The 18573-nt window shown below is 37.0% G+C and overlaps 1 protein-coding gene and 1 long non-coding RNA gene across 2 annotated transcripts; both read left to right on the top strand.

The window, feature by feature from the left end:
* The first annotated feature begins 5033 nt into the window (after positions 1–5033).
* On the top strand, positions 5034–6202 carry LOC107756448 (uncharacterized). Its single transcript, XR_001641814.1, has 3 exons — positions 5034–5099; positions 5951–6048; positions 6152–6202. It is a non-coding gene; the product is annotated as an uncharacterized LOC107756448 (long non-coding RNA).
* An 11269-nt stretch (positions 6203–17471) lies between these two features.
* Positions 17472–18550, top strand: tomm5 (translocase of outer mitochondrial membrane 5 homolog (yeast)). Its single transcript, XM_016573666.1, has 2 exons — positions 17472–17669; positions 17977–18550. Exons 1-2 carry the CDS (start codon positions 17549–17551, stop codon positions 18009–18011), a joined length of 156 nt encoding a protein of 51 aa, XP_016429152.1. The 5' UTR covers positions 17472–17548; the 3' UTR covers positions 18012–18550.
* Positions 18551–18573: the final 23 nt, after the last annotated feature.

Genomic DNA, 18573 nt, shown 5'->3' with positions numbered 1-18573 from the left:
CATTAAATTGATCAAAAGTGACAGTAAAGACATTTATATTGTTACAAAAGATTTCTATTTCAAATAAATCTTTTGAACATTCTATTCATCAAAGAATCCTGAAAAAGTGTCACAGTTTCCACAAAAATATTAAGCTGCACAACTGTTTTCAATACTAATAATAAGAAATGTTTCTTGAGCATATTAGAATAATTTCTGAAGAATGATATGACACTGAAGACTAAATGAGCATTACTAATCAGCTTTGCCAAATACAGTTTAAATATGGAAAATAGAAAACAGTATTTTTTTATTGTAATACTTTTATTGTAGTTCTGATAGATCAAATCAGTGCAGCCTTGGTGAGCATAAGAGTATATCCCAAATTTTTTAACAGTGGTGTATGTGGATGTAAAAAAGGCACTTATTTTTGAATAAAAAAATCACCTGCTAACCGTTAACCAAATTGCATCTGTACATGCACACAAACACAAATCTTTCTCAAAGGCAAAATTGCAGCAATTTTCATAGTGTTGGTTAAAATGAAGTGAAAATGAAGTGCCAGGTGAGAGGGAAAAAATATAGAGCTTTTCCAGGAGAAAAGCAGGGCTACAATAGAACTTTGATATTCTGGATCAATAACTTGAAACAAGCTGGCATCTCAGCACCACTCTCGGCAGAAGCATAATGGGCAATTTACGGATTTGTTATTTTTTTAGTCTTCTTCCTGTTTTTCTTTCCTTAAGTAAAAAGTATTTCTTCCCTGTGAAATGTCCGACATTATGTAGCTGTTTTCCTTGCTAAAGTTTTGAGTAAGAAGATTCGTTTTTGATATCCTGTAAATGGACAAAGACAGCTGCAGACGTAGCATAAGAGACGTCGTCAACAGCATGTGCACTTATCTACAATAACTGACAGGCACTCCATTTTCCACATCATCCATATGCTCAAGCACACTGACTATAACTAATGCAGCATCTGTTATTTACAAGCACGTATTTTGTGTTGTTAGCCAGTGAGTCAAATAAGAGAAAGCTAGAAGCTGTGGTTTAATTTGTCTGTCGTTCTGTGAAGTAGACTCTGTCACCATGCTGATACAGGCAGTAATGTTTCTTTGGGTCTTTCATCCTTACGATTAGTGTCTTGGCAATCTGCAAAGTAACAATCTTCCCGGGGTTCTGTAGAACAAGGATATTTGAAAACACCTATGATGTGAATGAGCTTGAGCACACCAGAATGGTTTCTGAATGCTCACATTACCATGGCAATATAAAAGGCGTGCATGTGTGTCTTTAGATCTTTCAAGAAGCCCACTGAGGAAAAAAGCAACGTATGACAGTATTATTATGACGATGAGTCATCAAATGATTTAAAAGATGTCTGAGGATGTACTTTAAAGGAAGTAGAATGTGACATCAAACAGCTTCCTAATCACCATATTATTGAGCTTAGTATTAATATTTGTCATCAAGACTGTCATTGGCCTTGATGTTTTCACTTTGCGATAAGAATTGGTATTATAGTTATTTTAAGTGGTGTTACTGAAGTAAAAACTGAAGAATATTTTGCAAACTTCAAAAATCAAATCTAATTTTTGCTCTTTTCTATACATTCTTTTCCAGTTAAAAGTCTAAAAACCAAAATTTTCACAGGATATAGGACTTGCTCGCTTGACGAAAAGAGTAACTTTGAATGTTGGTTTGAAAAAGCGGATGAATGGATTCATGGATGTCAATGGACAGAATACATCACACGTCTATATACTCTGTCCTGCTAAAGCCAAACGATGCACTATACTCCTCTGACTATAATTGCTGTTGACGTGATACCCTCAGTGAACCAGCATCCGTGCCATTGAGTGACCAATCTCGCAGCTCTAACCTTATCACTCTGATAACCTGTAGTGTATCAGATCCAACCCCAGGCCACTATCTGTCCGCAGCCATGACCTAATATTACACGGCCCAATCTGTTATCCCGCAGCCGCTGACCGGGAGGCCTGATTTGGAACGTAATGAAAAAGTGATAAGAGTTCTTTATTATATCTCCACTGGCTGTTACCACTCAGAAGAGCCCCGGCATAATTAATGACAAGAGGAGAGATGAAACAGATGGGGCGAGAAAAGGGAAAAAGAGAGAGTTTATCAGAAAGATGAATTTTGCTAATCTTCCACAAATTGACAGTGAGCCACAATTGGCCTATCACAGAGAAACGGACATAATCAGGAGACAGACAGCTTAATGTGTTGTGTCATTATTCTTTAGTTGTCTCCCATTTTCATCTTGTGTAGATGCTTGACTCAGTCGATGAAAAGAGAAAAGAAAAAATGAAATCGCATCATATGACCCCTTTAAAAAAGCAAAAAATGTGAGGCACTGACAATGGAAGTAAATGGGGCAAATTAGAGATTTAAAAGCAGAAATGTGAAGTATATAATTTTATAAAAGCACTTTAATTCTGCTAAAATTGGTGTATTATTTGAAGAAGTTTTAAAAAATAATTTTACAGTTATTTTAGAGTTTATAGCCTTTCATTGTCGTAACTCATGGCAAAGTTGTCAAATTGAATAACTTCACGTCTATAAGGTAAGTTAGTTATTTTTTCCCACACTAAAATCATATTAACCTGCATATTGTTTGTACCTTGTAGCTATACAATTGAAACAGTGATTATTTATTTAAATTGGCCTCATTTGTTTCAACTGTAAATGCCTCACTGTACCCAAATATTTGTTCCTTTTTTAAGGAAAAGGAAGGACAAGTTCATTTTTGTGGTAATCAACATTATCCCATAAATGCTGTAGAGTTTAACTTGTACTAAAATCAGAATATTCCTATGAAAGAGAGGGCTAATACTGTCTTTTTTTGTGTTAGTGTGTCGCTTTTAAGTGTCAAGTGGAATATCCTGTGGCACAATGAGAGCAAAATTTAGAGACAGCTGTCAGGAGAAAGCACTGTGCAAGCAGGATTTTTTCTCAAATCTTTTGGGAACCATTTGAATATGACAGTTAGCCACAGGGCACGGCAAAACCTTTTCCAAACCTACAGAGAAGTAAACGCACACTAGTCACACCATGTTGTTTCCTCTCGTGATGTTTTTGCATAAACATGTCCGCAGGCTGCTGGCTCTTTCAGAAGCCCTTGTAGATTCATACAACCGGTTATCACGACCCCTATCTTCCCCCTGTCCAGGCATGGGTATTTATACGGAGCCAGGTGAGCGTGTGACCAAGGGCTCTTTGAACCCCCTGTTGACATGGCTCATATAGTCTTATCATCACTGAAGGGACTTAATGTCTGAATTATGACTTATTGAGGGTGAAAATGCCTTCCCTGGGGAAAATTTCCACAAGGCTTTACAAGATACTCACACAATCATGCAGAAAGTATCTCTTTTTGTGTCACACGCACCTTTGGGAAGCCTTTGGATATGTGTGATAACTGTTATCATATGCGACAAGCTGCTTCAAATGTGCTAGGAATACAAGTGAATCTGTACAAGCCAGTTCTGGGGAGTATCAAAACAAACTTACAGCAACGGTAGTCGCTTAAAAACATTTTTTTTCTATTTTTTATGTGTGACAATAGTTGTGCTGTTTTTCAACGCACATTTACAATTCGGTAAACGGAGGCAATAAACTAGCATTCTTCTCTCTCATATGTTCCACTAATAAGTCTGATTCATTCTAGTGAATCAGAGGGTTCCTGTAAACTAATTTATTTAAGTTTTCACTTTAATTAAGATTAATATTAAAAACAATATACACTATCATTCAAAAGTTTGGGGTCAGTGTACTGTATTTATGTTGTTATTCCTGCATTAAATTGATTAAAAGTGAAAGTAAATACATTTATAATGCAACAAAATATATCCATTTATGAAAAAATCCTTTAAAAATGTATCAGCGCCGTTCTCAAGCCCGCCGGCCGCCACTCACTCTAGCCCGCCACCCGCTCACTCTAGCCTGCCTCCGCTCACTCTAGCCCGCCGTGTGAAACTACTTTGTTTGGCCTTCCAAAAGAGGACACTACTAGAAATCAATGGAAACTTACTGTTAACAGTTAACAGGTTTTTACTGTAGCATTTTTACAGTCTTTTACTGTTAAAATCACATTAATTTTTTACAGTGTACTTCTCGCGAGATTCGGGCGTACGTATAATTAAATATTGTTAGAATATGCCTACTTACCTACTGTATAGTAGGTGAAATGGGTACATGAGAAGAGTAGTATGTTCAAAATCACAGTATCCATAAAAGAGTAGGCGAGAGATTACCGGATTGCCTACTGCGTCCCGCCCAGTCTCCGAAGTGCCAATCTAAAGATACTTTTCTATCCCACAATGCCATGGGAGAGGATACGTTAACCAAGAAGAAGAGAGGATGCGTCAACAGCCACAAATCTCTAAGGGTGCTTCTCAATCAGCTCCCTAGCTCCCGAGCTCGTGAATCAGTCGATCGTGTACACGAATTCGGTCACTGGTAAGTTCCCTGACTCACTGCACGTGGGGACAGTGATCACTCGATTTCCAGTGACATGATTACGTACAACGTCAACGGACAACATAGTAGAACGTCATCACTGGAAATGGAATTAATAAACAACAGGCAGGACCAATCTGATTTTGATATTATTTTTTATTCTCTTTAAACACATCGTTCTCTTACATGTTCTTACAACATTTCAGCCGAATATTAATTATACATTTTAATTAGATGTGTTCATTACCTGTCTAGCGATGTGTGTTTATGTTGAAATATACAAAAAAACGGTCTGTCTTTTCAAATCTTCTATCGTGTGTCATTATATTTATCGAGTTGACTCGTGTGGTTTATGTTTCACGTTTCATAAATTTTTCCGGCAAAGGAGCATAGTGAGCGCCGATGCTCCCTAGTTTTTGAGGTGCATTATGGGATTTTTCAGGGAGCGAACGTTCCAGTGCACTGTAAAGATTTTGCGATTGAGACAGCCCTTAAAATGGCCGACTCCCTGATCAGTGCCCTGACTACTGAACAAGGGAGCTGATTGAGACGCACTCGAAGAAGAAGAAGAAAAAGAGGAAGAGGAAGAGGATACGTCATAATCGAACATGGCAGAGAAGAACGATGATGTTTTCAAATGTGAGTATTAAAAAACAAAAACATGGTTTCTTGTGTTAAAATGGCATTTTTTGAACTACTGTAAAGTAAGCTGTTGAATTGTTTAAGGTATTGACCCAGACATTATAGTATATTTGTGATTTTGTTGTAAAAACATGTTTATTTATAGCCACTGGGGAGCTCCAATAAGCACACATGCGTCTACAAAGTGGATTGCTGCATTCACACGCTATCGTAAATTTCATTATTCCCACTTCTAAAGTCGTGATTGCAAGCTTGTTAATGTGCAATTTTTAACTAGGAAAATGACGTACGTTAATTCAGATGGCTTGTGACTTTTATATGTTCTAAATCATATACATAGTTAAAGACATTTACTAAATGTGTATGTAATATCTGACAGAAACATCTTCGACAAGTATTGCAGAAGAGAACATCACAACATGAAATAAACATCAGTGATGTGTGTGTGCTATTAGCTATGTAGTAGAATTCACTGTTGTCAACACTGCTAATGTAAATAATTATGTAATGTAAATAAAAACATACTATTTTAACGTTTCAAGTAATTAAAGTTATCAATAAGCTATCAAATGTATTTGTCAATTAGTACTGTTGATAAATTGAGTAGCAAATGTTTTTGGATAAAACACATCAGCAACTGCCTCAACATTTAAATGTACACTCTAAAAGAAATGGTGCTAAATAGCACTAAAAGTGGTTCGCTGGCTCGTAATCATAGGGGAACCATTTTAATGCTATATAGCACCTCAAACAACCCCAAGAACCACTGAAGGACTTTTTTTCTGTGTGTAGTGTTGAAAATATAAATCACAGAAGTAACTTGTAACAATCTTGTTTGAATGTTACAGGGACAGATGAGCACACACGTGTGCTTATCCGGTGGAGAGTGGCTAATGAGGCTCTCTTCACCGGAAAACTAAATGCAGCCATCAAAGGCTTTGAGTGAGTATACTGCAGAAACCAATAAAAACTCATGTCATATGCTGTTAACTAATGTTATTTCAAACAGAGATATTACAGCACTTTTCTGATTCTTGATTTGTGAGCAGAGCTTTTGTGATGGAGCAGGGCCTGCAAGGCAGGGTGACGGCGGCCTTTGTAAAAAATATATATATATATGGGAAAACCTGAAAAAAAATATAAAGATCATGCTGTTATTTCTAATACAGAAATCAATTGACATTGTGCTGTTAAAATGACTGCTTTTGTTTTGTTTGTGCAATTTTGTAGGATCTCAAATGTCCGGCAACCGGTGTGAGCACTGAGGATGGAGAGCCCAGCAGCATCTTGGAAGTGGTACAGGGCCATGGATGAGGCAATTGGGGGCAGGCCCTCCATCGCTCCACCTGCCCTTATTGCCTCATCTGGCCCGGATGTTGCTGTGGCCTCTACATCCTCAGTGAGCCCAACCCCAGACACACCAAGGGCATCAAGGAAAAGAACCTAGAAATCTACTGAGAATCAGATCAGGGAGATGGAGGAGAGGGAATTGGCAAGAGAGCAGGAAGCAGTCGAAAGGGAGGAGAAAAGATGGAGAGAAATGGAGAAGGAGGAGAGACGAGAACGAGACAGACAAGAGCAGGAGGAGAGATGACATGCTGAGGACAGAGAAAGAGAAGAAAGGTGGCGCCGGGAAGCAAGTCAAAGGGAGGAAAGATTACTTCACCTCCTTGAATCAATTGCAAAAAAAATAAGTCCATAAATAAATTATGTATATGTATATTTAAACGTGTATTTTTGTGAAGAACAAACATATTTTAAATGAGAAATTAATTTCACACATACACACACACACATTAGGGTAGGAAATTAACTCTGCTGGACAATGGCCCTTCATAACCTATGTTGAGACTGTTTGCACAAACCACCTTAAGTTTTGCATTAACTACACATAGTAACAGTGATTAAAGTTCACCCAATCATACATTTACATTTACATTTAGTCATTTAGCAGACGCTTTTATATTTACATACATACACATTATACACACACACACGGTAGTGATAGTAGGGATCTGGAAACACATAGTAAGAATTGGTTATAATAACTGAAAACAGAAGGGGAACAAGTAGTAGGAAAGAGAATGATTCAGAAGTGATACTTATGTGTCTTGTCGGTGTCCCTGCTCGGTGGAGTCTAACGGTAGAGTCAATGGTCTTTACGCTCTTCGGTCTTCACACGAGGGCTGCCGCGACCGCTGCCGCGGTGTACTAAGCTTTTTATATTCGTCTAACAAAACTCAAATTAAATTCAGCTGGACACACTTTCCTGTTTATCACACCAAATGGCCAAGCAAAGCGCACGACACTGACAAGGTACGCGATACAGTACGAGACCAAACGCGATTCACACACTAGATCATACACTATAAACTCATTATTAAAGTCATTATTTACTCAACGTCATGGTGTTCGATCCCTCTAGTTTTATTTCTGAACATAAATGGTGATTTTGGTCAAGTATATTCTGCTGGTTTCTGATCATACAATAATATGCCTGATAAAGCCTGACTTTTAGAAGCCTCAAAAGCATCAACAAATAGTGTAATGAACAAAAACAGAGGGATCAAACGACATGAAAGTGAGTAAATAATGACTGAATTTATATGTTTGAGTGAACTAACCTCTCAAATAAAAATTGTATGAAATTTATATAAATTTATATAAGCCTGTAGTAGTACCCTGAAGAAATAAACTAAGACGACAGAGACACTTTCAAAAAAGGATTTACTAAGAAATACAAATCACATTTATTTTTATTAATGTATTTAGTAGACATTTTTATCCAAAGTGTCTTAACCTGTTTTAATCTTTCACAGGTAGTCGTGCTCATGGAGAGCAGGCACACGAATGTTTGGAGCGGACACAGCAGCAGCCAGATTGTCCCGCACATGTTCTACCCCTCTTGGTTCAAGGTTGTGGGGTTCAGGGGGACCGTCATCATGGTCTTCCTCCACTGGCTCAATGATGTCCCCATTGAGAAGAGCGAGATTGTGAAGCACAGTGCAGCATGCAACAACCTCAGGCACGAAGACAGGGCTCACCTCCAAGGCCTTGAAGAAAAGGGAGTGCCAGCATGTTTTCATCATGCCAAAGGCTCGCTCTACTATGCTTCGTGCGTGGGAGTGCTTGCTGTTGAAACGAGCCTATACAGGGCAATGAGGCAGATGGGTGCACTCAGGCAAGGATAGCCACCATCCCCGAGGATGCACTTTCCTGCAGGTGGATATAAGCTACCGGCATATATAGGGCTGTTAACTTCCTCAGTACCCTAGAATCGTGCACAGACCCTGGATATCCCACAAAAACATCAAGGAATTTCCCCTGGTGATCAGTGATGGCCTGGAGTTGGATGGAATGAAACAGTTTCCTGTTATAGTAACAGTGGGAGTTATTTGCTGGAGGTTTAATTCGGATATGACACCCGTCTATTGCACCGACTGCTCGACTGAAAGCTGGTGACCCAGCTAGATGTGCAAATCCTGCTCCCACTGCCTCCAGTTCATCACCGGTTGGAAAAGAAATCACCCTCCTCAAAATTCCTATGACTGCCTTGCTCACTTTGTGCACAATCCCATGCACAGAGGATATGGGCATATCAAAGGTCTGTGACACGACCCTGTAGGATGCTGCATGTGCAAGCCAGTGGAGGAACACGAGGACCTCGATGTCCTTTTCCCATCCATGGTCAGATTCCAATCTGACTGCTGCAATGAGAGACCCGATTGATGGCAAAGACAGGCGATGGTGGGCACGGTGGTCAGCTGCTTGGTCCAAATAAAACCACAGAATCGGCACAGCTGTGTTGACATGGCAGTAGGATGCGGCGTTTACTGCCTGTAAATATGTGTGAGTTTATTAGAACATTAAATTCAAATAAAGCTTTGTTTCATGTGTTGTTGACTTTTATATGTATACAGTTAATGTGATGGTTAATTTAATTCATTCACTCATTTTTATTGTTTCCTAATGTCAGTAAATAAAGCAATTGTTTCATTACTTAATTTGTCCTCAATTTGTCTTGTGTTTTCATGCATGACATATGAAAACAATTAAATTAATCTTTTTTCATGAAATTATACAATTTTCAGTAAGAAAATATGTAGTACAATTATGCATAGGTCTGCATCTGTTATTATCATTGTGTGAAAGTGTTGGGGTGGGCTAGCAATGCAGTTCATTCTGGGGTCATCTTAATTTTTAAGTAGTGACACTTACATTTTTTGAGTATAAAATCAACAATCTTTTCCTAAGGCAAGATCTGCGAGCAGCTGCCCGATGTCTCCTTTGTAATACAATTCCAAACATTCCAAACGCTAAGAAAAACCGCACTAGGCAGGGTAAGCAATTTACTGTTGTGATCAGGTGGTAGTGCACACCTGTCACCTCAAGTAATTATTGAACTTGTTTTAACGTCGGAGGTCACATGTTAACATCAACATTAAGGGACCATGATCCATGCTACGTACAATAGGCGGCGGTATACATCTGATAAATCATGATTGTAAACCGCCACAAAAATTAAAAGAAGAAGAAGATTACGTCAACATGGCGGATCGCATTCATATTTAATGCATTGAGGCCAAACAGTACCTACTCTTTTAGCACCCGGTGAGTAAGTACTTATTGAAATTGAGTACCTACTCAGAGAGTATGCGGTTTCGAATGCAGCCATCATCCACTACCACCCAGCTCTAACCATGTAGCAATCCATTCCCTGGCTAATGCACTGACTGGTTAAAAGATTCTGACTGTGACATGATTTTCAGCAGATGGCAGTTACGCTGCATTTGTGCAGCAGTGCATGGAGGAGCTGCAGGGTCTTGGATAATGGCTGATGGCGAGTGCCAAACACCGCTAGTCTGGCACAGACGAGGTGCCGGTGTGATCTCAATCATAGCACAGGAAAGCTGGCTCTGACTAGACAAGCACAGATGCCTGTAAGCACTGATCTGATGTCACATCAGACTGAAGCTCTTACAGCTGGCCTCTGCATCCATGTGGAGCTCATTTCAGGCATTAACTCCACTGCATAACACCTCCATCATATACAGGAAAGGCTTTGGGTAATGTATCTCTAAACAAGGTTTATGTTGCCTCCACCAACTCCTGTGTGACATGCCAAATAAAACCTGCTTGCTAAGTTCAAAAGTGAAGTGTTAAAAGGTTAAAGTACCTTCTTGATATGCAGAGACAATTATATGCCAGCTGTATGTTGATTTCCCTGCAAAGTGTAAACACTGTGGCTTTGTGGAAAACCTTGCTTTGTTTGTTTGATAATCCCGACCAGCCTGACATATCAACACCGCTTCAGCCAATGGGGTGAGTTTGGGGCGGGGCTTTCTGTTTGTCTAACCAATAGCAGAGGGAAGGAGTATTCAGGAAACATGTTTGTCCTTGCATGGCCAAAGTGTAACAGGAGTACAGACAGATATTTTAGATTATAATATCATTCAGAGAAATATATTTGAAGTTGAATCTAATACATCCAACTTTACGTAACTTTATTTACGTATAACTATATATACTAAATAGCAAATCAAAATTTACCATATATTTTAACTACACCACATAGCACTATATACTGTATAAAGTTGGATTAATAAATATAGTCAGTTTTATGTGCATATACCCATGTAAAATAATATATCCTGTATAGCAAATCCCAACTGATTGCTTGCTTGTATCGTTGTAAATGTAAACTGTATTATCACCCAGCTCTGCTAAATGTGACAAAAAAATTATAAACATTAACATAATAAAGCCTCTTTGAAACCATGTGTATTGTAAAAAAAAAAAAAAGGTATACAAATAAAATTGACTTATCGGAAATTTTAAAAAATTGGGTGGGAACTTTAGATAGAAGCAGATCTGAATGTGAACTTGTATTTGCTTGTGGAAAAAAGGGCAGGGTTTATCCAAACTAAATGATTGGAGATGATTGAAAATTGATTATTGATGACTGAAAATTTTTATTAAAAATTGCTTCTTTTTTTTTTTACATTAAACACATGCACGCATGAATTGCTCACAATAAGATGTGAACTTATGAGAATATATAACCATTTTTATTTAATGCCAACTATAAGATTGGGTAGTAACTTGATTACATATAATCTGGATTACGTAATCAGATTCCAAAAATTAAGATTCAACTACTGATGATAGTACCGTAGTTTGACATTTTTATTTGAATTAGTAGGTTATTTAACCATGTATTACTATAGCTTTGAAATGCTTTTGTCTTTCAAACACATTAAATTGCACAGATTCATGTTATTTCTCATTTACATGTATTGCAGACATTCCCAAAATGTTTTGGTCTGCCGTGCTGCTGAGTGTTTTGTGATTCTAGCTCCGTGTAAGCTTCACTTTTCTATTGAATCTCGATCTTATTATCACTCTCTGTTGTTTAAAGTGTTAAAATATAACTTAATTCCCACCATATTTCTGATATTATCTATCAAACTAATCTGATTAATTTGATCGTTCGCTTTTATTCTAAAACCGCGTTTCCAGTGCGTTAGCATTCGTTAGCCGGTTAGCTTGTCATTCCTGTTTCCATTCGCATCTATTGCTGTTTTCTTTTTTTTCTCTCTCTCGCTCCATTTCTTTTCTCTCTCTTTGTGAAGTACAGAGGCTCTGTAACCGGAACCGTTTGATCTGATTACTTTTCGTCTCTTTTAGAAGAAAACAAACATAACCCCAGGTATTTATTCAATGCAGTGGCTAAATTAACGAAAAATACAGCATCAACAGGTGTTGAAATTTCCCAACAGCACAGCAATCGAAAATAACAATAATTTTTTTATTATTTCGATTGATGTTATTTTAAAATGACTTATTTTCATTTTACATTTTTATCATTTAATTATTAGCTTTTCATTAAACTCACAAATCCCAGTTTGGGAAACCTTGACGTAACATAAAGTTAATGCACTTCATGTTGTTAATTACAACAAATGGAATATATTTTCTTAGTCTTTTTATTTTTATATCAATATGGTACACAATTATCAATGTGATAATGTCATAAATGTGTGATGAATGACTTAGGTCAAAAGTAATCAAAAAGTAGTCTGATTACATTACCTAAAATGTGTAAAGTAATGTATTAAGTTCAACTACAATTTTTGTCATAATTTGGAACGCTAGTGTCAATCAACAACTGTGGGAGGGGCCTGGGTCTGTGTGACGTCATACAGACAGGCATCTGAGAATGGCTTGATATGAGAAAGGGGAAATGATTTAACGAAATTAAAAAAAAACACAGTGGTTTTTTATTACTGAGTTCAAGTTAAGGACAAAGAAACACGTAAATTGTTAGTATTCCCTTATGTGCAACAAACCAAAATATGAGCCCGCAGTCTGAGAAACCATAAAGGCATGTTGCCATAGACGTATAAGCCATTATCATAATAATTGCCATTATCGCAATAGCAATATCCTCTTTAATGGTGTATTAGCTGCAGAGTTAAATTCAAAATGATTTACATCTCAATTTAACTAAACATATACCCACATCGAATGTTTAAGTGCAAAATCAGAGTTTAGTTGGTGACCACGTAGAAGCTTTTGAAATGAGCAAATCTCATCCCCACTAAACATGCCGACTCACTCTCTCAGGAGGTGATAAAGAGCTCATTTTCTCATCACCACACCAGCACTCGGTATCTGTCAGAGCCAACCAGGCCTCATTTAATCAGATTCTCAGTTAGAAAGGAAGAAACTCAAGGTTAGGGCTGTCCAATGCCCCTCGCCAGCTGAAACAGAAGATGAGAGAGCTCTAGCTGTCTATGACAGAAAGCTAAATACTCTATCCTCACTGGAGGCACACAGGCGTCTGCTGTCTTTAATGAAGCGTGCGTACTGCTTTAATCCCACCTGAGAGGAGTTAGGGGCTGGAAAAAATACCTTTTTTTGTGCTGGGTTTCAGTAGGGGGGGTAGATATCCCCACCTTTTTGTTAGATATATAACAGTGAAGTAGAAAAAAAAATAGGTCATGCTTGATACTTGTGTGGAGAGTTTTCTCTCAGAGACAATAACGACAAACAGGTGAAGGTGTTTTTTGTCTTTTATTTATATAGTGCATTATGTACTACAGGGTGCAAGGTGCCATACATGTGGTTTGATATCCAGACTTTGAATTTCATGTTTAGGTTAACCGCTCTGTTAAAGCATCATGGGAGATGGCTTGTGTTACGCTGCAGTCTAGTGTTCAAAGAGATGAACTACACCTGTTTAGACCATAATGTAAATGCAAAGTATGGTGAACGCTTTTGAGTTTGCATGTGTAAACACTCCTCTCATTTTCTTTAGAAAATGTAAAAATCTTCTTAATGTGCTAGATAGAAATTGTATTATTAACGTTATTTATAAATGATTATTCCTAATATTATTTATAATAATTATTACATTAAATTATTATGACTATAATGACATTTAGAACATGCATTGACTTAGTCATTTTATATTAAATGGGTGATTGAAAGTGATTTCAGTCATTATTGTCAGTTCTATATCAAATTAAAATTCAACTTAATGGCAAAGATTAAAATTCCACTTAAAGTTCATCTTAATTTTTAGCATTAATGGTGCTGTTTTCACTTATGTTCATAGCTCTAAAAGTAACAAATCATGTAGACTGGTGCCAATAAGGTCTCTTTGCACCAAATTGCAAGTGAATCCTGGCTGCCAGCTGTGTTTTTAATCCCTCTGTGAACCATAATAACTGGAACATTCACCATCAGCCAGTTGCTTTTAACACGAATAGAGTAACTGTACTCTCAAAATTACCATTAATGCTGAGCAGTTCAGTTAAAAGACTCATTTAAAACATTAATAGCCATTGTACACACTGTATAATTTGTATAATACAATTTTGAATGGCATTTTGAGTAATGAAGTCTTTAATTTACTCCTTTTTGAAAAAGTAATAGCTTATCATCTGTCTTGCATATAAGATATTACATTCACTCATTCACCTCATGAAAAGGCATGAAGAACAAATAAACTGCAAACAGTCTCTCCACTCCATCTTATTTTTCCAGTCTGACAGCAGGCCTCTGACTCACACAGGATCTACGTAATGAATGATCTATGGAGAGCTACCCGCTGCGACTGGTGGAGGAGGGGGAGTGTGAACAGCCTCTAGACTGAACTGAAGTCTATACTTCAGCAAACTTTACCAAGGGCGAGCAATTTTGAGAGTAACGGAACAATGATATTAGCCTCTTGCCCTTTCCAATTTCAAATTCAATTTTGTAACATTTCAGCATTTTTAGATGTATAAACAGTGAGAGATGAGAAGGGGAAAGATACAGAGGAAGAATAGGACTAGAAAATGATACGCAATGGACTCAAAGCAATAGTTCACCCAAAAATGGAAATTCGCTTAAAATGTCCTCACCCTCAGGCCATTCAAGATGAGTAAGTGGAGTTTGTTTCTTTATTGGAACAGATTTGGAGAAATTTAGTATTAGATTACTTGCTCACCAGTGGATCCTTTGCAATAAATGATTGCTGTCAGAATGAGAATCCAAACAGCTGATAAAAACATTACAATAATACACAACATGACATGTAAAGTGAAAAGCTGCGTGTCTGTGAGAAACATCCATCACAAAGGGGTTCGAACATTAAACTGTCACTTCTGGCCAAAATACCAGTCCGTGATCCATAATAACACTTCCTCCAGTACTATTTTGGCTTGTAAACAGTGCTTGATCTGTGCATGTTTCTCTCCTGATTCAAAAGAGATGAGTTTTTCATTGGAGAAAGCAGTATTATGGATAAAGAACACATATTTTTGTCAGAACAATGATGAACTGAAGTTGTGTGGATTATGAGATTTTTATCAAATGTTTATCGAACTCTCATTCTAACGGCACCCATTCACTACACATCATCCATTGGTGAAGAAGTGATGGAATACTAAATTTCTCCAAATCTGTTCCCATGAAGAAACAAACTCATTTACATGCTACACACAATGTCAACAAACTTCATTTTTAAAGAAACAGCAACAGATTGAATGGATTTCCAATTATTAGTCTTCCATTTTATTGTAAAAAATATAAAAAGTCACCAAAAGCAAAGCTTAAACACATACAACAGCAATGTAGCAGTACAAACATTTTTAGAGTACAAATTATGTGCACAAAATCAGCAACAAGCTTGACAGGCATCTAAAATACAGTATTTTCATGTCATGTTTTGGTTCACAGCAATAACAGAGGCTTCAAGATCGCTGACAATATTGTTTGTCATGCAAAACAAATCAGTATCCACATTTATGGAACATCATGTCATTGCTTAGCTAAATAAACTTTTTTGAATATCTTTCATCGTTGACTCACTGTGAAAGCGCTGTAACAGCACAGAACAGAAATACACTGTGTCAACAAGGCACATATATTTCAACTGATTATCACAATATGTAAAATAATGTTTAAAAAAGACATTGTAACAAAGAAGAGAAATGTCTAGGCTACACTAAATAAAATAGGATTGGTCTATGCTTTTTAGTTTAGATGGCACTGTGTGTACTCCGAATCCTCAGAGACAATCAAGAGTGCTAACAACTTCCTGGAACACCTACAGAATAAAGAAGGAAAATACACATTTATGACGAGAAGACAGAAACTGCCATACCTTAATGCATAGACAATTGTTTTTATATTATTAAACAGTAAACTCACTTGTAAGTTTGTGAACAAGTAAGAAAGTGCAATGAAAAGCTTTCGCTCACATTCACTATATCGCCAGCAATGGATCGCTTGACCTGCATAATCAAAAAGAGATTCCCTTAGTAGTAGTTTTAAATATCTGATTACTAGAAAATATGTCCACAGGCAATGCAGACTTGAAATAACCAGGCTACTACTAATTCGATCCATCATATTGTTCAAACAAACTAATGAGGACTACCTTGGACTTTCTGTTGAAATCCACCTGCTGTATTACCAATGCAGAAGCAGCCCTGCTCAAAGCTGATCTGATCATATTTTTCGATGTTGGCTAACAAAGTGCCATTTACAGGCAGGTATAAAGTGCTGCCATTGGGCTCCCAGCTCTCAGAGTAGAACACACCTCTCTGGCCATCAATCAAGACAAAACCACCTAGAAGTAATTCACAGGAGTCAAATGAATTACAATTTTGTCCTAATACAAATGTTATCAATATAGTAAATACTCAAATCCTAACATCTTAATGTTTAACAATGTAGCCATAAACAAGGCAACTGGAACTGCTAAATGACAGACTGATGTTGGTTTAGGTTAATAATTTAAAATACTTCATGCATATTGTATTAGCAATTGTAGAAGATCAAAATTAGATTCACAGCAAGGTATTTACTGCAAACTATTAGTTACACACAAGGAATTTGTTGTAGCTTCTAGTACACAGAAAAAAATTTAAATAATAAAAAATGTTTAAAAAATACAAAAAGAAAATGAATAATAATACAATTATTGACCAAATGGTCTATATTGATACAGTACAGCAAGGATAAGGGACATAAGAATGTGTATAAGGGACAGGATATATTGAATTGTTGTCATTTTTATTATGTTTTTATTAGTACATTTACATTTAATATGATTTAATTATTTTCAAGGACTTTGAGACCTAAATTCAAAATCTGATTTGTATGTAATCCTGCAACCTATTCTACACGTATGTCCTGAACCAAGAGCCATACTTACGTTTCCTCAAGCTCTCTTTGGAGGGAACCCCCTTAGGACCATCCTCTTCGTGGCCATTTACAGAATTCACATCATTTCGTTTACGTTTACTGGGTAACCAGATGGGCGAGGTCTCAGTGAATCCATTAACCCATTTCAGGTGCGTCTGACAAGCGTTACTGGACAGCAGTCCATTGTGCTCCATGATTCAATAATGTGGACTTTTTGTAGGTAAATTACATGCAGCTACAATATTTGTGTTTTTAAAAAGACTTCAGTGCCACAGGATACCAAATAAACGCCAGAATATCTGTGATAATGTCTGTATAAAATAATTAAAATAAATAAAGTTATTAGTTGTGTGGCCTATACACAGCACAGGTAACGTTAGAGGCAATTCACAACAAGCGCGCACCAAAAATCAAAACAATGAGCTGTCACACGAAGTGTTGGTTTTCATATTGCCTGACTAAAATGACACATTTTAAACGTATTTTTTCTAAAATGTACTTTTTAAAACTCGTGGTATATATGCACCTTGATGTATCATAAAATGTTATTAGGAACGCTTTATTTTTAATCATGTATTGATCGTGACAATACCCGACTTAATATCAGGCACCATGTAGTTGGCTAATAGCGGGGGTCCTAGAAGCCGGTCCAGCGTGACGTATTTCCCTTCTCGCATGCATTTTGGATTGAATGTGGCTTGGAGCGATCATTTGAGGCACATATAATCCTTGATTCCATCTTAAACATGTTTAAAATCGAGGGCCTTGGGCCGAAAATGGACCCGGAGGAGATGAAGAAAAAAATGCGCGAGGATGTCATCACGTCTGTTCGCAACTTTTTGATTTATGTTGCGCTTCTGCGAGTCAGTGAGTATCCAGGCGTTTCATGAATGTATGTGCGCGTGTTCTCGTTTTAAAACTGACATTATCTCACTCTGAGTTTTTTTTTTTATTAGTTTCTCGAGGCACAGTGTGACTGTGAGGTGTGTTAATTGATAATCTATTCAGCTTCTTATTTCAGTGGAGTCTCTATGGCTATGAATGATAGAGGTCACCTTTAAAGTACATTATGGTCAAACAGAGCTTATTCAACTCTGTGTCAAACAGAGCAACGTCTCTTAATGTCCATTAAAAAGTTAATTATGGTTAAAATAAGTTGATTTTTGTTTTTCAGCACCTTATGTTTTGAAGAAGCTTGACAGCATATGAAACTTCACTGGATACAGAAACATTCCCTGAGATGAGCATGCAGGACCTGGACGATGCTGCACAGTCACTTACCATGGCAGTTAATGAAGAGATGGTGTAACTTTGTGTCATTTATTTTATTTAATATTTTTTACTGGATGCAGTTGAATGTACTTGGTTTGTTCTCATCTAATCTCAATTGAAAACTATGGCAAACAAGAGATGTCTACCAGAATGTTATCACGATGGTCTATGATCAGTTATTCCCATTGAGTTGTCAAGACTTAAACTTGGATTGGATTTATATCATCTACTTTGCTTTAATGTAAATTTAAAATCCCAGTAGTTTCCATTTATATATTTGGTTTTATTATAAATGTGCTATGAGGGTAAAAACTAAACTTGACATTTTAAGTTTTCAACTAAATCAATGTAATGACAATGACATTAATATCCTGATGTCTTGAAAACGTGGTTCAACTGTTTCCCCAACAAAAGCTGTGTTTCTCCGAGAGATGTCAAATACAGGAGTTTCAATAAATCATTTGTTACAAATTAAATACCTATAACATTGATGCTACTT

This window comes from Sinocyclocheilus rhinocerous, unplaced genomic scaffold (genome assembly GCF_001515625.1).
Source record: "Sinocyclocheilus rhinocerous isolate Xijiao unplaced genomic scaffold, SAMN03320098_v1.1 scaffold111, whole genome shotgun sequence".
NCBI classification, from domain to species: domain Eukaryota; kingdom Metazoa; phylum Chordata; class Actinopteri; order Cypriniformes; family Cyprinidae; genus Sinocyclocheilus; species Sinocyclocheilus rhinocerous.
Note: the sequence above shows the minus strand (reverse complement) of the source record. Positions and strands in the feature narration are given on the sequence as shown.